The sequence below is a fragment of the Schistocerca americana genome, chromosome X, assembly GCF_021461395.2.
Source record: "Schistocerca americana isolate TAMUIC-IGC-003095 chromosome X, iqSchAmer2.1, whole genome shotgun sequence".
NCBI classification, from domain to species: Eukaryota; Metazoa; Arthropoda; class Insecta; order Orthoptera; family Acrididae; genus Schistocerca; species Schistocerca americana.
The window spans coordinates 652942256-652963720 of record NC_060130.1 but is presented as its reverse complement, the minus strand read 5'-3'; the positions used below and the strand labels follow the sequence as shown (position 1 = coordinate 652963720).

General features: G+C 43.3%; 1 protein-coding gene across 1 annotated transcript in view; it reads left to right on the top strand.

Moving 5' to 3' along the window:
• LOC124554758 (neogenin) overlaps positions 1-21465 on the top strand; it is a 247122-nt gene that overhangs the window by 189290 nt on the left and 36367 nt on the right. Inside the window, exon 21 of the mRNA XM_047128409.1 lies at positions 917-1033. Coding sequence (XP_046984365.1) covers positions 917-1033 — 117 coding nt within the window. The remainder of the gene's footprint in view (positions 1-916; positions 1034-21465) is intronic.

Sequence of the window (21465 nt, the reverse complement as noted above, 5' to 3'; positions counted from 1 at the left end):
ACGGAAGCTTTTTCACTGCAACGACATCTTATCATGAAATTTCATTCATCAGCTTTCTCCTCTGAGAGCCAAACCTTTTGAGTCCCACCTGCATGACGAGAAATGACTATCATAATAAAATAATAGAAATTAGAGCTCATACAGAAAGATTAAGTTAATTTTTTGCACATGCTCTTCAAGAATGGAGCAGTCAAGAAATAGTTTTAATGCAGTTGTATGAACCCTCTGCGAAATACTGAAATGTGAGTGATAGACCAGTAAAACTTTCCTGTGTTGTTATTTTAGATTTCCGATTGGTACACTACCCAGATTTTTAATCACATATGTCTCATGCAGTTTAGCAAGATCATTATTAATCTCGCTGTTGAGCATCCTAAAAACATACTCACAAGCTAGAAATTTATTGTCTTTACTTTTAATACCCATATCAACTATGCAGTTTAAAATACTAGTGAGTATGTGCTCTCATAATATCCGATGCATTGATGGTCTTTGTATGTTGCTTTCATAATGAGGTTAAGGTGACCTCAACCTGAAGTTTTGTTTGGACACAACAGTGCTTTACTAGTAACTGTGGTATTACAGAATGTATATCCTTGCCTTCCTCTGACCTTTGAATCTATTTTCCTAGATAGTTGTAGCAGAGCCTACAGTTTCATGTGGGCTTCAAACCGTAGTCCTTTGATAATATGAAACCAACATTAGAATCTATGGAGAGGTGTTTACAGTTAGTTTTTTCCTCTCAGATCTGTTATGCTGAATGAAGATGTTGTTTCTGTTTGCTGCCATGTTCCATTGACAAAACCAATTCTTGTTTACTGTAACTCATCCTTTAGTACAAGTAATATTTGGAAGTATCTGTAAGTAACAATTCAGTAATTTCTCTGTTTAAATAGTTCACCTGTGATTTTTGCAGTGGCCAGTGGTGGTGCTGCTGCAGGGCAGCCAGCAGTTGCTACAGATGTGAGCCGACCACAGTATCCTCGTACTCAATACAGTATTTCTCGAGCTCATGTTACACTTGACCAGTCAGGTATATATGTTTTCCTTTTTCTTCGTCTCATACATTTTACTTTCATTCTGTATTTATATGATCCACAAACTCAACTGATGCACATCACTTTTTGAAATATACTATGTGAGTGTCATGTCATCGAAACAGGAGTGGGTTTGATGTGCAGAGTTCATTAGCAGCAAAATAGATCTGCACAATGAGCAGAATTACAGTCAGGTAGTCATCTGTGCTGAAGGTCTCAATGTTCTATAAAGATCAGATTTATTATAATTACCACATTTGAATTAGTGATATTAACAATAAACTTGTGACATGGCGCCTTTGTTATTTTTAGTCCATTTCTTATGTTGTGTTATCTACATCTACATCTACATCTACATGACTACTCTGCAATTCACATTTAAGTTCTTGGCAGAGGGTTCGTTGAACCACAATCATACTATCTCTCTACCATTCCACTCCCGAACAGCGCGCGGGAAAAACGAACACCTAAACCTTTCTGTTCGAGCTCTGATTTCTCTTATTTTATTTTGATGATCATTCCTACCTATGTAGGTTGGGCTCAACAAAATATTTTCACATTTGGAAGAGAAAGTTTCTGACTGAAATTTCGTAAATAGATCTCGCCGCGACGAAAAACGTCTTTGCTGTAATGACTTCCATCCCAATTCGTGTATCATATCTGCCACACTCTCTCCCCTACTACGTGATAATACAAAACGAGCTGCCCTTTTTTGCACCCTTTCGATGTCCTCCGTCAATCCCACCTGGTAAGGATCCCACACCGCGCAGCAATATTCTAACAGAGGACGAACGAGTGTAGTGTAAGCTGTCTCTTTAGTGGACTTGTTGCATCTTCTAAGTGTCCTGCCAATGAAACGCAACCTTTGGCTTGCCTTCCCCACAATATTATCTGTGTGGTCTTTCCAACTAAAGTTGTTCGTAATTTTAACACCCAGGTACTTAGTTGAATTGACAGCCTTGAGAATTGTACTATTTATCGAGTAATCGAATTCCAACAGATTTCTTTTGGAACTCATGTGGAACACCTCACACTTTTCGTTATTTAGCGTCAACTGCCACCTGCCACACCATACAGCAATCTTTTCTAAATCGCTTTGCAACTGATACTGGTCTTCGGGTGACCTTACTAGACGGTAAATTACAGCATCATCTGCGAACAACCTAAGATAACTGCTCAGATTCTCACCCAGGTCATTTATATAGATCAGGAACAGCAGAGATCCCAGGACGCTTCCCTGGGGAACACCTGATATCACTTCAGTTTTACTCGATGATTTGCCGTCTATTACTACGAACTGCGACCTTCCTGACAGGAAATCACGAATCCAGTCGCACAACTGAGACGATACCCCATAGGCCCGCAGCTTGATTAGAAGTCGCTTGTGAGGAACGGTGTCAAAAGCTTTCCGGAAATCTATAAATACGGAATCAACTTGAGATCCCCTGTCGATAGCGGCCATTACTTCATGCGAATAAAGAGCTAGCTGCGTTGCACAAGAACGATGTTTTCTGAAACCATGCTGATTACGTATCAATAGATCGTTCCCTTCGAGGTGATTCATGATGTTTGAATACAGTATATGCTCCAAAACCCTACTGCAAACCGACGTCAATGATACAGGTCTGTAGTTAGATGGATTACTCCTACTACCCTTCTTAAACACTGGTGCGACCTGCACAATTTTCCAATCTGTAGGTACAGATCTATCGGTGAGCGAGCAGTTGTATATGAGTGCTAAGTAGGGAGCTATTGTATCAGCGTAATCTGAAAGAAACCTAATCGGTATACAATCTGGACCTGAAGACTTGCCCGTATCAAGCGATTTGAGTTGCTTCGCAACCCCTAAGGTATCTACTTCTAAGAAACTCATGCTAGCAGCTGTTCGTGTTTCAAATTCTGGAATATTCCATTCATCTTCCCTGGTGAAGGAATTTCGGAAAACTGCGTTCAATAACTCCGCTTTAGCGGCACAGTCATCGGTAACAGTACCATCGGCACTGCGCAGCGAAGGTATTGACTGCATCTTTCCGCTTGTGTACTATACATACGACCAGAATTTCTTCGGATTTTCTACCAAATTTCGAGACAATGTTTCATTGTGGAACCTATTAAAGGCATCTCGCATTGAAGTCCGTGCCAAATTTCGCGCGTCTGTAAATTTTAGCCAATCTTTGGGATTTCGCATTCTGAACTTCGCTGCAACAGAGTTCGGACCTGTTTTGTGTACCACGGGGGATCAGTTCCATCTCTTACCAATTTATGAACTATGAATCTCTCAATTGCTGTTGCTACTATATCTTTGAATTTGAGCCACATCTCGTCTACATTTGCAAAGTCAGTTCGGAAGGAATGGAGATTGTCTCTTAGGAAGGCTTCTAGTGACACTTTATCCGCTTTTTTAAATAAAATTATTTTGCGCTTGTTTCTGGCGGATTTGGAAGAAACGGTATTGAGCCTAGCTACAACGACCTTGTGATCACTAATCCCTGTATCAGTTATGATGCTCTCTATTAGCTCTGGATTGTTTGTGGCTAAGAAATCAAGTGTGTTTTCGCAACCATTTACAATTCGCATGGATTTGTGGACTAACTGCTCGAAATAATTTTCGGAGAAAGCATTTAGGACAATCTCAGAAGATGTTTTCTGCCTACCACCGGTTTTGAACAAGTATTTTTGCCAACATATCGAGGGAAGGTTGAAGTCCCCACCAACTATAACTGTATGAGTGGGGTATTTATTTGTTACGAGATTCAAATTTTCTCTGAACTGTTCCACAACTATATCATCGGAGTCTGGGGGTCGGTAGAAGGAGCCAATTATTAACTTAGTTCGGCTGTTAAGTATAACCTCCACCCATACCAATTCGCACGGAATATCTACTTCGACTTCACTACAAGATAAACCACTACTGACAGACACAAACACACCACCACCAATTCTACCTAATCTATCTTTCCTGAACACCGTCTGAGACTTCGTAAAAATTTCTGCAGAACTTATTTCAGGCTTTAGCCAGCTTTCTATACCTATAACGATTTCAGCTTCTGTGCTTTCTATTAGCGCTTGAAGCTCAGGGACTTTCCCAGCACAACTACAACAACTTGCAACTACAATTCCGACTGTTCCTTGATCCAAGCACGTTCTGTATTTGCCATGCACAATTTGAGATTGCAGCCCACCCTGTACTTTCCCGAGGCCTTCTAACGTAAAAAACCGCCCATTCCACGCCACACAGCCTCCGCTACCCGTGTAGCCGCCAGCTGAATGTAGTGAACTCCTGACCTATTCAGCGGAACCCGAAACCCCACCACCCTATGGCGCAAGTCAAGGAATCTGCAGCCAACACGGCCGCAAAACCGTCTGAGTCTCTGATTCAGACCCTCCACCCGGCTCTGCACCAAAGGTCCGCAGTCGGTTCTGTCAACGATGCTGCAGATGGTGAGCTCTGCCTTCATCTCGTAAGCAAGACCAGCAGCCTTCACCAAATCAGATAGCCGCTGGAATCCAGAGAGAATTTCCTCAGATCCAAAGCGACACACGTCATTAGTGCCGACATGTGCCACCACCTGCAGCTGGCTGCACCCTGTGCTCTTCATGGCATCCGGAAGGACCCTTTCCACATCAGGAATGACTCCACCCAGAATGCACACTGAGTGCACACTGGATTTCTTCCCCCCCTTAGCCGCCGTATCCCTAAGGGGCCCCATTACGTGCCTAACATTGGAGCTCCCAACTACCAATAAGCCCACCCTCTGTGATTGCCCGGACCTTGAAGACTGAGAATCATCCTCTGAAACAGGGCAGGCAGCTGCATCTGGCTCAGCCAGAGACAGTGCCTGAAACCTGTTTGTCAGACACACTGGGGAGGCTTTCTGATCAGCTTCCGGGGACGTCTTTCGCTGCCTGCCACGCCTTGGAACGACCTCCCAATCAACCACAGGCGAGGGCTCAGCCCCACTGCGGGCAGCAACCGGGGCAACCACAGCAGCAGACCGATCTGGGGACAGACGGGACGAGGTTGACATCCCCGTGATACCCAAGTCCGGCCCCCCACAGTGGTGCCCATTGGGAACAGCCTCAAGCTGCGCGATCGAAGTCAGCACCGCTTGCAGCTGTGAGCGAAGGGATGCCAACTCAGCCCTCATCCGAACACAGCAACCACAGTCCCTGTTCATTCTAATCGATGTTGAACAACAGTTACTGAAACACGAGTCAGTGCCTAGATAACGCAAGGGAAACACGCAAAGAATGTATTAACTAACCTGTACAAATGCCTAATGCTGTTATGCTCAAATCAGAATTTCTTACCTCAGCTAATGAAATGAAAATAGTTACAAAGGCTTTTACTTCACAAAGTTATTTACATAGGTCAGATTAACATATCATTCAATAAAACAAACATTAGTACTGGAAGTTTTTGTGTAGTATCATTGGACAGCAACTATGTAAAGACACACATAATCTCTCACTCCATTTTTGAATGTTCCTTTACAAAGGAGGCTCCAGAATTACTGTTGCGATCCAATTCTCTGCACCACTGCAGAGATGAGTGATGTGGATGTTAGTGTCAGTAATGTTGAGAAATAGCTAACATTGTTGAAATTGAACTGTGCTCCCGGGCAATTTTACAATTTAAAATTTTAAGAGAGAAAGAGAATGACCTGCAGAAAGGAATTTATATCTAAGCAAAACAAACAAAGACTATAATATAACTGTAACCACAAAGAAAATTAAAATAATGGTTTTTATAGGAAGGGACCTCATAAAAAGAAAAATAGCAGTGATCAGTACAGTAATATCACAGGCCAGTCATTTTAATAATCTGTAATGTGGTATCACATACAAATATGACAGAGATACAGATGAGAAAGTAGCAAAATTTGGAGTAAACATGTACTTCAGAAACGAGACAGGAAAAAAAACCCACACAAACACACACACACACACACACACACACACACAGATGAAGTTTTATAAAGTAATGGCTGTCCCCACACTACTCCAGGGAACTGATTTGTGGATTATTTCCAAATGATGAGAAAGTAAGCTCCAGGCAGCTGAAATGAGATTTCTTAGGGCTGTGAGTTGCTGCACCATAGGAGACAAATGAAGTAGTAATTACATTAGGAAGGCCTCCAGGGGCTCAGCATTCATTTGCTGAGTACGGGCTTGGCGACCCCGGGGTCCTGAGCTGGGGACTGATCGGCGCCGCCAGTCTCCTGTCACCGTAACCCCCGGACATGCTTCAGCGACCACCGTATGGCGCGGCGGTGGAATGTTGTGTGTTGCGGGGAATGGTAATCTTGGCTTGACCGCCTGGATTGCGAGGAAGGCCAACCTCTATAAAAACCCCTCAATCTTCTGGTGTGCTCCGCGCCTATGAGATGCATGGCTGTTGAGGTGGAACAGTCGCAAGCGGGCAACCTCTGGGGCACCTGCCGAGCGGACCCTTAGTTCCTTAGCTGCTCGTGGGACCGCAATGGACCCTTCGACTTCTACATTCCCCCCTACCAGTGGCTTGGGTGGGCCACTGGTAGGAAAACACACCCCGTCGAAGAAGCGACTTCATGCTGTGAGTCCTCTAGCGCCTAGTGTTGATCGAGATTTATCAGACTGTCGTAACAGAGCACATGCTGATAATCAGAATGTCTTTTTGATTATTAAACGGAAGGAGGGTAACTTTGAGAGGGTTTCTCCCTTTTACATCCACAAGGGTCTTGAGGGAATTGCAGGTACACTGAAATTTGTTAAGCGACTGCGCAATGGTACTCTGTTGATTGAGACTTCTAGTTCCCGTCAAGTCGCTTCTCTTCAGAAAGCAACCTGTCTCGGAGAGTACGCTATCGAGACTGAGCTCCATTCCACGTTGAACTACAGTAAGGGTGTTGTGACATGTAGGGACTTCGTGGATATCCCCACCGACGAGTTAAAATCTGAGTGGGCTGCTGAAGGTATTGTTGATGTACAGCATATTATGAAACGAGTTGATGGGGACCTAGTCAAATCCGACTCGTTTATTCTCACGTTCAGTTGCCCGAGACTCCCAGAACATGTTAAAGCAGGGTTCTTACGTTTGCCAGTACGGCCATATTTCCCCAACCCCATGCGCTGTTTTAAATGTCAGCGCTTTGGGCATACTACTTTGGGGTGCAATGGGATGGCCACTTGTGGTAAATGTGGTCAGCCTGCCCATGACGGAGCCGATTGTTCATCGCCTGTGAAGTGCGTGAATTGCTCTGGGAGTCACCCTGTCTGGAGCCGGGTCTGCCCCATCTATCTTGAAGAACGGAATATACAGGAGATTAAAACATCTAAGCGTATCCCTTATGGTGAGGCCAAGAAGCTCTTTAAGGCCATGCAACCTCCTGTGTTTACAACATCCTTCGCTTCCGCTCTGAAAAAACCGGTACAAATGGCCACTGTTGCTACGCAAACGGAGGTTGCTAGTGTTAGCACTAATACTTGCGTTTGCCAGTGCACTTGTGCTGCTGCGGTTGTTTTGCAACCTGCGGCTCTCCCTGCAACGTCGGACAAGGCTGTGGTTGCTGACATTGGGGTACTTCCTGCCTCTCCCCATATGTCGCCTTCTGCCCAGACGAGTAAAGCTCCAACTGTTGACAAGGCTCTGCACTCTAAGCCCCCCAAGACAAAGACGCTGAAGGTGAAGGTTTTGCCACCTGAGGAGACTAGTCAGGGTCGGTCCGATGACGAGGTCATCGTACTGTCTGACATCTCCCGTGGGTCGTCATCGGAGCTGATGGACATTGATGTCGACCGGGGGCGATCTTCTCGCCCCAGGAATAAATCTCCAGCCAGTACGGGCTCTCCTCCAAAGCACAGAGGCAGGGTGAGAGTTCAGCCCCCCTGATCACTGGCTCCCATATTACAGTGGAACCTGAATGGGTTCAGGACGCATGTGGCCGAATTACAATTCCTTGCACGAGAGTGCCCTTTGTGCTTATGTCTCCAAGAGACACATTTTCGGGCCACTGATGCTCCTTCTTTACAGGGCTATACCGTATATCGGAAAGATGATCTGACGGGAGAAAGGGCAAAGGGTGGTGTTGCGGTTTTTGTCCGTGACAGGCACCCCTCATCTGAGCTCCCTCTCGTTACAGACTTGCAAGCAGTTGCGGTTGACCTTCTTGTGGGTCGGAGGCTCGCAGTCTGTTCACTTTACTTACCACTTCAGGATGCGATAGACTCTGAGGTTCTCGCAGACCTTATTAGCCAACTCCCCCGCCCATTTCTTCTTCTGGGGGACTTCAATTCTCATAATGTCTTATGGGGCTCTTCGACTACTTGCCCCAGGGGTCGCATTCTGGAAAGCCTCATGATGTCTGAAGAACTGTGCATCCTCAACTCTGGTGCTCCCACTCATTTCTGTACTGCTTCTGGGTCATCATCAGCTATTGACCTTTCCTTTTGCTCTCCAGCACTCGCGGATTCTGCTCTGTGGGAGGTTGCTGCTGACCTCCATTCTAGTGACCACTTTCCCCTTTGGATCGCCTCCTGGATGAGGCTATGGCATTACCAGTGCCGCCCCGGTGGCACCTCTGCTGAGCTGACTGGACACTTTTCAGCCAACTGGCTGTTTTGGAACACCTTGCCAGCGTCCACGAATGGGTAGACCATGTTACAGCCGTGATCTCCCATGCTGCTGAATTGTCAATCCCACGGTCATCCAGTCATCCCAAGAGGCGTCCTGTCCCTTGGTGGACCACTGAGTGCCGCTCAGCCATCCGAGCCTGCCGTGCAGCTCTGCGCCGCTTCAAGTGCTGTCCCTCAGCTGACAATCTTGCGGCCTTTCGGGTGGCAAGGGCCAAAGCGCGGCACGTGATTAAAGAAAGCAAACGACGGTCATGGCAATCGTTCTTGAATTCCATCTCCCACTCCACTAATTCTACGAAAGTATGAGAAGCCATCAGGAGGGTTTCTGGGAAACGCAGCCAACTACCTGTCACGGCATTGCTGCATCAGGGAAGTCTTCTCACGGCGCCGAGAGACATTGCCCAGACACTGGCCATGCATTTTGCGGCATCTACCACCACTATTAACTGTGATCCAGATTTCTGCTGCTACCGCACTGCCATCGAGAGGGGTCACTTGGACTTCCGGTCTCCTAATTCTGAACCCTACAACTGCCCCTTCACAATGTGGGAACTGGATTCGGTGCTGTCTGTGGCTCATGATACTGCGCCTGGTCATGATCAAATCCGGTACAGCATGCTGCAGTACTTGTTACTGCCTTCCAACGGAGTTCTCCTGAATTGTTTTAATATGATATGGTTATCCGGCACGTACCCTGACTCGTGGCGGGAGGAGATTTTGATTCCCCTCCTCAAGCCGGGGAAGGACCGAACGCATCCCAGTAGTTATCGAAGTGTTGCTTTGACGAGCTGTGTCGGGAAGACGTTGGAACGCATGGTCAACCGTCGCCTGGTTTGGCTGCTCGAGACCAGGCAGCTCCTTAGCCCCTCTCAGTGTGGCTTTCAGAGATGTCGTTCAACTATAGACAACTTGACCCTGCTTGAGGCGGCCATCCAGCAGGCCTTCCTGCATAACCAGCATTGTCTAGGTGTATTCTTTGACATTCATAAGGCGTATGACACTACTTGGCGCCGCCATATCCTCAATCAACTCCATGAGTGGGGCTTTCGTGGCCGTCTCCCCATCTTCATTCGGTCCTTTCTTTCCCACCTCCTCTTTCGATATAGGGTTGGTGATGTGCTATCTGATTTGTATGTGCAGGAGAATGGTGTTCCTCAGGGAAGTGTTTTAAGTGTCACCCTCTTTGCCGTCGCCATTAACAGTATCACGTCCACTATCCGGAGTCCTGCCCAATGCTCCTTGTTTGTGGACGATTTTGCTGTTTTCTGTTCTTCCTCCAGTCTTGTCACTGCTAGTCGGCAGTTGCAGCTTACGATACAGCGATTAGAGGCATGGACTGCGAAGACGGGTTGTACCTTTTCTGCAGACAAATGTGTGTGTGTTCATTTTAATCGTTCTCGACGTCTTTTTACCTCCCCTGAATTGTGTCTGAGGGACACCATTCTTCCTTTTAGCGGCACTGTGCGGTTCCTGGGCCTCACTTTTGATTCCAAGTTGTCGTGGTTGCCTCACCTTAAAGACCTCAAGGTGCGGGCCCTGAAGGCACTGAATATTTTGAAGTGTCTGAGCCATCGGTCCTGGGGAGCAGATCGGGCGCGTCTGCTGCAGTTTTATAGGGCTTTTGTCCGATCGCGTCTTGACTATGGTTGCACCGTGTATGGGTCAGCAAGGCCTTCGTATCTGAAGATTCTTGACGCAGTACACCATGAGGGTATCAGGCTGGCCACTGGTGCCTTCCGTACTAGTCCCATCCCCAGCCTGTGTGCTGAGGCAGGGGAACCGCCGCTCGCCATCCGGCGGAAACTCCTCATGGTGCGACGGGTGTGTCAATTCCTTGCCTGTCCTACCTCCCCCGCGTACCCTACCGTTGCCCGACTGCCTATGGAACGTCTCTTTTCCAGTCGTCCCAGGGCAACGAGAACATTTGGGATTCGTGCCAAGCATTTGCTTGAGTCCCTTGGTGTGGAGCGTGTGGCCCCCCAACGACAAGGTTTTACTCGCCTGCCTTCCTGGTTGCTCCAGAGGCCCAGCGTCCTTTTAGACTTGCCGGAGTACAGGAGGAGCTGCACTCCTGCGTTTGTTTTTACCTCCTTATTTTATGATATTTTAAACCAGCATCCCGACCATGCACCAGTATTTACGGATGGCTCTAAACAGGGGGGCTCTGTTGGTTGTGCTGTTGTTTTCCCTGATTGAGTCGTCAAGTTACGGCTTCCTGCAGCGTTTACCATCTTTGATGCCGAATTGTTTGCGATCTTGCGGGCATTGGAGCAGATGAGATGTGTTCCCAGTCTTAAATTCCTCATCTGTTCTGACTCCCTGAGTGCCCTACAGACCATGCAACACTTGTACCCAGCGGATACAGTCGTCCAGAACATCCATGTTGCCTTACTCCACCTGCAACGGCAGGGGAAGGTGGTTTCCTTCTGCTGGGTGCCGGGGCACGTGGGTATTAGGGGAAACGAACTGGCGAATGTGGCTGCCAAAGTTGCATGTTCCCTCCCCCATGTTGTTGCATGTGCCGTCCCCCTCCATGCTGTTACCTCCCTCCTGCGTTTTCGCGTTCTGCGTCGGTGGGAAGAGGAGTGGCTGGCAGTCGGTGAAAATAAGCTGCGTCTGGTCAAGGCCACCATGCGGCCATGGCGTACGTCCTACCAGTCATGCAGGCGGGATGAGGTTCTCCTCACTCGCCTCCGCATCGGGCACAGTCCCTTAACGCATGGTTTTTTACTCCGGCGGGAGGACCCCCCAATCTGCAGTGCTTGTGGCGTCCAGATTACTGACCGCCACATTTTACTTGACTGTCTTTTATTCTCTGACCAGAGGGCGGTGGTTTCTTTGCCACCGGATTTGCCCTCTATTTTACAAGATGACGCAACGACTGTAGTTAAGGTCTTACGGTTTTGTGTCCTGTCCAATTTGTTGCCTCGGATTTTAGGGAGAGGGTTTTAATGTGCTGCTGGGTGACTGGCTCACCCAGGTTTTAGGTAAGAGGTCAGCCAGTCACGATTACCTCCTTGTTTCCCTTCGGTTTTGTTCTCTTTTCCTTGTTTCCCTTCCTTTTTAGTGTGTTCCTTCTCCTCTTGTTTTGCCTCTGTATATGAGGATTTGGACCTGCGTCAGGTCTGTGTCTTTTAGCCGTTCTCCTTGTTCACTGTTCGTCTTAGTCCCTTCACTGCATGTGTTCCTGTTTTTATGCGTTTGGGCGCTGATGACCACGCTGTTTAGCGCCCGTAAACCTCAAAAACACACACGACATTAGGAAGGAATTAAACATATTTAATGTAAGAAACAAAACTGAAGATGCCAGAAGAAAATGGAGTGAACATCTTGACAGAATGAACTGCGGCAGATTACCTTACAGGATCAGAACTTACAATATGGCTAACCAAAGAAGCCTAAGAAGGCAAAGGAAAAGACAAGTGCCATAACAGGCAAAAGATAAATACTTGAACTGCAGAAGAAGAAGAAGAAGAAGAAGAAGAAGAAGAAAAGACTACGACAAAAATGAAGTTACTTCTTAAACAGAACACTCAGAATGATTAAACATGAAAAAGAGAGGATTATGTAGAAAATCTATACTGCTGTAATTACAGATACACTTTCGCAATAGTAACTGCTTGTCCTTTTTACAAATGGGAAATAAACTAAAAGCATGATCCAGTGATATATGATCTTATCTGATTACAATTGAAATATTATATAGAACATTCAGTCAGCAAATGTAGCGTCTTGGAATCATCTAAAGCAAACCATACACAAACTCAACACAACTATTTGGTGGTCTCCAGGGTGTAGTTGTTCCACTATATTAGATCTGGCTTTTCATCATCACTATTATGGAGCAAACTTCAGAATGACTTGCCTGTCTCAATATTCTTCCATGTAAGGCAACTTAGTACTTGTAATTGCGTAATAGTTATACTTTGCCTGCTTGCTTCAAGATGTGATGCATTAGTACTTTCCACATTCGAAAGTAATGGTATTTTTCCCACAGAAAAATCAGCTTGTACAGAGGTTACAGTAAGGTACAATACAAGTTAAGATACAATTTCATAACCAGTTAAGTTTCATCATGCAACTTTAACAATATTTCTTTTACAGTTGAGAAACAATGCATTCAGAAATAATTAATGCAAAAAATAGCACTCCTAATGTGCTGTACACAACCTAATAAAAATGTTTACATAAAATATCATTAACAGGAAAAGACAATGTGATCTGTATATGTTTGGGTGTAGTGTTGTTACATTACAAACTTATCATTACTGAGTGTCATGTGTTCTCACTATAATTCATTATCAGTTCCTCTTCTGGAGAACAAGTTTATACTATGTGCCATGCCAACAAAGGCACTTGAGATTGGCGTATTTACTTCATCTGATATCATGAGTAAAATTTGTTATTCTGTCACATCATTTAATAATGATATTGAAACATGGGTATATCTCGTGACACTAGAGATAAACTGAGTGCAGAAAGTACTGTAAAATGTGTTTTGTACTTGTGGCACTCCACATGTTACAGCCAGTACATCAAAATTTGTTTCAGTTGTCTTGTAAAGCTTTAGTCAGTGTCTACGATCCATTGTTTTACATACTCTAATGACACAAATAAAACAAATTAGAAACAAAGTTACATAATCTGTGACAGGCTATTCCAGTGCTGCCTTATGGGCACAGGCACCCGCAAGCACTCGTCAGCTTGCCCACATAGGTTGTGTAGGCTACCTTCCATCTTCATCTACATACGTACTCCACAAGCCACTGTACAGTGTGTGGCGGAGGGTACCCTGTACCAGTACTAGTCCTTTCCTTTCATGTTCCACTCACAAATAGAGTAATGGAAAATCAGCTGTTTATATGCTTTTGTATGAGCCCTAATTTGTCGTACCTTATCTTTGTGATCGTTATGCAAAATGTATGGTGGTCGCAGTAGAATTATTCTGCAGTCAGCTTCACATACTAAATTTTTTTCAACAGTGCTTCTGAATATGAACATCGCCTTCTGTCCAAGGATTCCCATTTGAGTTCCTGAAGCATCTCTAACATTTGCATATTGTTCACCTATTGGTAACAATTCTAACAGCCTGCCTCTTGAGTTGCTTCAATGTCTTCCCTTATCTGACCTGGTGCGGATCCCAAATACTAGAGCAGTACTCAAGAAGAGGTCACACTAGTTTCCTATATGCTGTCTCCTTTAAGATGAACCATGCTTTTCCAAAATTCTCCCAATAAACCTTTCCTACTGTAATCCTCAAATGCTGGTTCCATTTCATCGTGCTTTGCAACGTTACACCTAGATATTTAAATGACGTGACTGTGTCAAGCAAGACATTACTAATGCTGTATCTGAATATTACAAATTTGTTTGTTTTTCCTGCTCATCCCCATTAACTTACATTTTTCTATGTTTAGAGCTAGCTGCCTTTCATCACACCAACAATAAATTTTGTCTAAGTCATCTTGTATCCTTCTGCAGTCACTCAACTTGCAGTTCGCCACCGGTAGCTGAGTGGTCAGTGCAACAGAATGTCAACCCTAAGGGCCCGGATTCGATTCCCAGCTGGGTCGGAAATTTTCTCCGCTCAGGGACTGGGTGTTGTGTTGTCCTGATCATCATCATTTCATCCCCATCAACACGGAAGTGGGATCAAATCGAAAGACTTGCACCTGGCGAACCGTCTACCTGACAAGAGGCCCTAGCCACATGACATTTATTTTTACTCAACTTGCAAAGAGCTGCCCACCATGTCCACCAGATCATTTATGTATGTAGAAAATAATGATGATCCTATCACACTTCCACGGGCACATTTGACCATACGCTTGTCTCTGATGATTACCCACCATTGTGGACAACATACCGGGCTCTATTACTTAAGAAGTCTTTGAGCCACTCTCATATCTGGGAACCTATTCATCATGTTTGTATCTTCATTAACTGCCTACAGTGGGGCACTCTGTCAAATGTTTTCCGGAACTCTATATGAAATCTGCCTGTTACCCTTCATCCATAGTTCACCATATATCGTGAGAAAAGAGCAAGCTGAGCTTCACACAAGCAGTGCTTTCTAAAACCATGCTGATTCATGGACAGAAGCTTCTCAAAAAAGTTTATTGTATTCGAACTGAGAATATTTTCAAGGATTCTGCACCGAAGTGACATAGGGATATTGGTCTATAATTCTGTGGGTCTGTTCCTTTACCCTTCTTATATACAAGAGTCACCTTAATTTTCTTGCAGTCATTTAGGACTTTGCGCTGGGTGAGAGATTTGCGGTAAATGCAAGCTAAGTAAGGAGCCAATGCTGTTAGGGTACTCCTTGTGAAACTAAATTGAAATTCCATCTAGACCTGGTGTCATTTATTTTCAACTCTTTCAGTTGTTTCTCTACACCAGGGATACTGTGTCGTCCATACAGGAGTTTGTTCAATGATCAAATGACGGTATGTATGTGTGATTCTTCTGCATGAATGATTTCTTAAATGCGAAATGTAAAACATTGGCTTTTGTTTTGCTACCTTCAACTGCCATGTCAGACTGGTCAACAAGTAACTGGATTGCAGCCTTAGACCTGATTAGCGATTTTACATAGGACCAGAATTTTCTCAGGTACTCAGCAACATCTTTTGCTAAAGTGTGACAGTTGTAGTTGTTGGATGCTTCACGCATACATCTTTCACAGATGTACGAATGTGTACTAACCTTTGCCTGTCATCATTTGTGCGTTCTCTTTTGAACTGAAGAGCGCAATAGCCTTTCTGTTGCTTCGTCAGCATTTTCCAAATTTTGTTGTTAAAGCATGGTCATTCTTTTCTGTCCTTAATCCACTTACTAGGCACGTAATTCCCTGGACTACTATTTACTATCTGTTTAAACTTTACCCGTAATTACTCTTGGGAGCCGATTGTACACTTTCTGTGCACGCGTGACTTACTTGGCCACCCCTGTCTGTGAGACCTCAGCCAGGACAGTACGATTGCACAGACTGTGGCCCAGCTGCCTGACTGCTCACGTTGCCTACTGTTGCCTGCTGGCACTTGGCTGCTTGCAGGTGGGCACTTTAGCTGGAGCAGCCTGATCTATGGTATCAACATATAATTCATAATATACGAGGTACTACCCAAAATATCCGAGAAATTCATTGTACTCTTTAAACAAGTATCAGTATGACATCTAGATGTCTCGAGGTATGTGTCTTAGCTACAATGGTACAAAATTGCGTCAACTTTGGTGCATGCAGTTGGGGGTTGTAGCAGTGTATGCCAGAATGCGTTTCAGCACTTCTGTGAGTTGTGAAATGGATAACATGCGCATCAAATTCTGTTTCAAGTTGAAGAAAACTGCAGCTGAAAGCCACTGCATGCTGACAGAGGCATTTGGTGAGAGTGCAGTGAGTCAGTCAAGAACATTTGAGTGGTTCAAGCACTTCAATGCAGGCTGAGAATCTGTGGAAGATATAACAAACATTCTGGGTCAACTGTCAACAAGCACAACACCAGAAATGATCATGAAAGTGCATGATATGATCCGCGAAGACCGAAGACAGACAAGTCACAATGTTTGTAACAGTCTTAGGTTGTTGTATGGTACATGTCATTGAAGTCTAGCCGACGAACTAAACATGAGACAAATTGCAGCAGAGTTTGTTCCTCACATTCTCAGCATCAACCAACAAAACCTCAGGCTTCAGATGTACACTGAGCTGCAACAGAGAGTTTGAGTATGTCCAAAATTTTTATCCAGAGTCATAACAGGTGATGAGTCATGGGTCTATGTTTATGACCTTGAAATGAAGCAGCAATCATCACACTGGAAAACACCATCTTTTCCAAGGCTGAAAAAAGCTCGACAAGTTTGTTGCAACATGAAGTCAATGCTGATTGTATATATTTTTTTTTTAATTTGGGGAATAGTGCATAAAGAATTTTGTTCCATCTGGTCAGATAGTCAATGGGCAGTTGTACTGCGAAATTTTTAAGTGACTAAAAGAAAATATTTAGCGGAAATGGCCAGAGTTGTGGAAAAAGGAGGACTGGTTGGTGCCCCATGACATTGTACCCATTCACACCCCACACATTGTGAAGAAATTCCTGGACAAAAACAATATGGCAATGGTGCCCTACTCTCCCTACTCACCCAACCTAGTCCTGTGTGACTTCTTCCTATTCCCGAAGATGAAAACCATGTTGAAAGGGTGACATTTTACTTCGATTGAAGACATCCAAAGGGAATTATAACGACTCCTGAATATCCTTCACCCTGCAGACTTTCAGAAGCACTTCCAAAAATGGGAACAATGCTGGAATCATTGCATACATGCCTGAGGTGATTACTTTGAATGTGATGGAGAAAATTAGGACATAGGTGTAGTTTTCTCATTTTTACAGTGGAATTCTCAGATATTTTGGGTTGCGCCTCGTATGGATGTAAAGGACATTGCTTTTTCCGTGTGCAGATCATCTAAATTTATATTGAATCGTGAATCTTGCTAGAAATAGTGCAGTCAAGTTGTTGGCAGTCTGACTCACAGTCTGTGTGTGTGTGTGTGTGTCTGTGTGTGTGTGTGTGTGTGTGTGTGTGTGTGTGTGCTCTGATGAAGGGCTTTATATGAAACCTAAAGTGTTTTTCTGTCTTTCTATATGCCATTATGTTCCTGAATAACTCTAATGTGGTGAGCAGCATTCTATCTTCATACAAATATTAACTTATCTAATCGAATATTTAAGACTGATGTAATCTAAAGCTTTGGATAAGTCACAAATATTCAATTTGGTGACATATTGTCGTTAAAAAAAATGTGTTTAGTAAAATGCTTATGTAGCTGTATCAGCAAATCAGCTCTTTTGATATCAAAATTGTGACTAAGTGTCCTTTTATTACTCATGCAAGCTGCCTTCAGTACATTACCTTCTCAGAAAGTTTCTACAGCAATGTTTGGAGAGAGACTGACCCATAATTACTGACCCATGTGGAACCATTCTTATAGAGGCTTAACAATGGCATATTTTAATCTGTCTGGGATATTATCGTGACTAACTTATGTCTACAGATTTGATGAAGAACATTACATATTGTACAGCAATACCTTTTGGATTCCCTGTAGGAGATGTTAACAACCCAATATGAACTTTTTCATTTGAGGGACTATTTTCATTTTGTTAGGGGATGTGAGAGTAGAGTTGCCATAATTTCTGTCTGACAAACTGGGACATTTCTCTTAAACTGACTAAAAATTGACATAATTTGGGAAGCAGGAACTGGGACAAACCAGGACACTTCATGTAAACTTAAGAATTGAAATAATTAATGGAAATATTTCCTCTTGTGATTACTACCGTCTTTAACTATACCAAAATAACAGTCCTTGGAAAGATCATCTCATATTTGTCTGACAGTGTCACATGCTAACACTGTTTTCAAAATTGCTGTTGATTTTATTCTGCCCAACATCACATTTTTTGCTGCTTCAAAATCATTTAAAAGTTTGGAACTTGGCGTAGAAGTACAGTCCATTCATTTCAAAGACATATGATGTTTAAAGGTATGGTAGCACATCAGTAATTCCATTGCTGTTACTAACTTGTCCTGTTTAGCTGTCCACTTTTAAAGTGCATGCAGAGTACATATTTGATTTATGCTTTACACCAGCTAAAGGATCCTCAATATCTGATCTTTCTCCCACGTGTTCTGGAAAAACAACACAAATTACACATTCTGCTTCATAGTGACTTCTTCTTTTCTGAAGAACCATTCTTCTAGATATTTTTCTTGGAATGAACACTTTCTCTCTGGCATCTTGAATTCACTTGAGATAATCAAACACTTTTAACAACAAATTAACCACGATATGACTCAGACAGAGAAACAGAGAACCATGTTGCTGCAAAGCTTAAACTGAACAAAGCTAAGCAACAATAATGGAAACTATGCAGCATTACCATGCAGTAATTCTTAAGGGACTCTGTCACCTGTGATTATAAAACCTTTTGTTATTTTGCTCAACAGCCAGAGTTGAAATATAGATCCAGGCAAGAATGTGGATGAAAAATAGACAGTATGAGAATATTTCTCCGAATTCCAAAATCCAGGGCAAATTGCCATCCCAAAGAATTTTTTGGACACCAATTTCTTTAATGTGAAACTGGTACTATCCCAGAAAACCAGGACATCTGACAGCCCTAGGTGAGAGGGATGTTACTTCCACTAAATGTTCTCTCCACCCATGTTACTGCTTTGATCTTGCTACTGCAATTGCACAGATTTTCTCATCTCTTAAAGAAAATATTAAAAATATCTGCTACACATGAATTGTCTTTTATAAAGCTCCTTTTCTTTTTTTTTTTTTTTTTTTTTTTTTTTTTTTTTTTTTTTTTTTTTTTTTGACAGAAATAGTGGCGTCTTCTGTTATTTATCCTCTTAAAAAATAGTGCATATTGCCAAAGTGATTAAATTCAGACAAAATCTGTAAAATATGGTTTTTGTAATACCCATCCCCTAGCACGTGGCAACATGTATCACTCATCATCAGTCTAGGCAATCTTTTTCCAAGTATCGAGTATCCAGTGGCCCATGCCAGGTGCTGTTCTCTGTGGCATGCGGTGAGAGAGGTACATGTATTGAGCAGTAGCCGCTGGTCGCAGTAGCCAAGCGGTTTTAGGTGCTTCAGTCCGGAACTACGCGGCTGCTACAGTGGCGAGAATAATATTAGGCAACATTGCATTCATGTCATGTGCCGAACCATTCCATTCAGCTTTGAGATTCATTCTCTCTCTCTCTCTCTCTCTCTCTCTCTCTCTCTCTCTCCCCCTCCCTCCTCCACCCCCACCTCTCTCTCTCTCTCTCTCTCTCTCTCTCTCTCTCTCTCTCTCTCTCTCTCAAGAAAGAACTGCGTAGACAGTTCAGAGCTCATGAACATCCATATTGATAAAAACTTAAACTGGGAAAACCATGTAATACACTATATTTGCCGTAGCATAATTGCCAACCTTGGTGTTATTGAAACCAGTAACTTAACAGATTTTCATATTTTCATTCATTGATGTCCTACAAAATAATATTTTGATGCAACTCTGTATTTGGCAAGAAGTAATCATCACAAAAAAGAAAAATCTTAGAATTGTGCTTGGGCTCACATATGTACATTTTGTAGCATCCGCGTAAGCAATTGAGAACATGATTACAGACAGACAGCATTTGAAAAATTACCTTCACTGTACAATTTATTTGGATACAGGAAGAAGTGAAGAACATTACTACTGCATGTCACACATTTTTATTTATATGAGTAGACTGTCTACGAGCAAGGTGGCGCAGTGGTTAGCACACTGGACTCGCATTCGGGAGGATGACGGTTCAATCCCGTCTCCGGCCATTCTGATTTAGGTTTTCCGTGATTTCCCTAAATCACTTCAGGCAAATGCCGGGATGGTTCCTTTGAAAGGGCACGGCCGATTTCCTTCCCCATCCTTCCTTCACCCGAGCTTGCGCTCCGTCTCTAATGACCTCGTTGTCGACGGGACGTTAAACACTAATCTCCTCCTCCTCCTGCACAGTCATAAAACCTCTTTGACAGTCTACTCATAGAAACAGAAATGTGTGATGACAGGCAGTAGTAATGTTTTCAAATGCAGTTTAAAGTTGTTTATCTTTGACAGCTCATTCTATGACAGAGAGAAATTCATGAACAGAAATTAGAGGTAAGTTAACTTCTAAATCTCTCTCTCTCTCTCTCTCTCTCTCTCTCTCTCTCTCTCTCTCTCTCTCTCACACACACACACACACACACACACACACACACACACACACACACACACATGGCCATCATCAGCCTATTCAAAAATAATGATCGAGTTCCTCAGTAGGACAAGGCACATTCCGAGTATAAATAGCCAAAATAGGAAGACTCATATGTCTTTTAGACATTAATTTTTAGTTGTGTGTGATGCAATGGATAGCCTTTATAATACATTTAAGTGTGTTTTCAGTTACTGTTTCAAGATTTTTATTGAACATCTGATATGCAGCAGGCATAAATTTTATAAGGGTGATAACATCAATGCAAGCTTCCAATCGCTGTGCTTTGTAAACATTAAAACCACTCACCATTTTTGTGTGATTCCTTATCCTTCTCATCAGAAGACACTGCACATATATGTGCTGTCTTTCTGGTCATGGCATTCTTGAAGAGAGCAGTAGCAATACTATAGTGATGTAATTGCCAGAACTAAAGAAAACCCACATTGTTGCATGTCATTGAACTGAAATAGCATGTATGTAGCCTTTCATTAAATAGCATCAAATACTATACAAATATTGGAATTTTTAATAAATGGACACAGAAATAAGCTGAAATTGTGTCACACTCAATATTCCTTAAAACACCGCAAAATAATATTAACTCAAAATGTTGTTTGATGTGGTTTTGTGCAGCACTAACATGATAACAAAATACTCAACCTTTCAGTTACTTTGTTTTTCTAAGTTATTGGTGTTTTGTCATTGCGTCTGAATTGAAGGAAACCAGTGTATATTAAAGTCATTAACTTTGAATGCTAGACATTTCTCATACTAACTGAAGCAGACATGTATATTCTGTAAAATAACAGAACAGACAGTGGGACCAAGTCCTCTGGTGCCAAAGGTATGTAGTAATTTCTGCAGGCCTGACAACCACTATCACTCACTACTGAAACCATTTCTTTTTTCTGTGTAAAGAAAGCCATCTCTATAATTAGCATATAAGTTATATAAGTGCTTCAGGTATAGGTCGTAATATAATTTGAAAAGTGGCAAAAGTATTGGGTTTCTG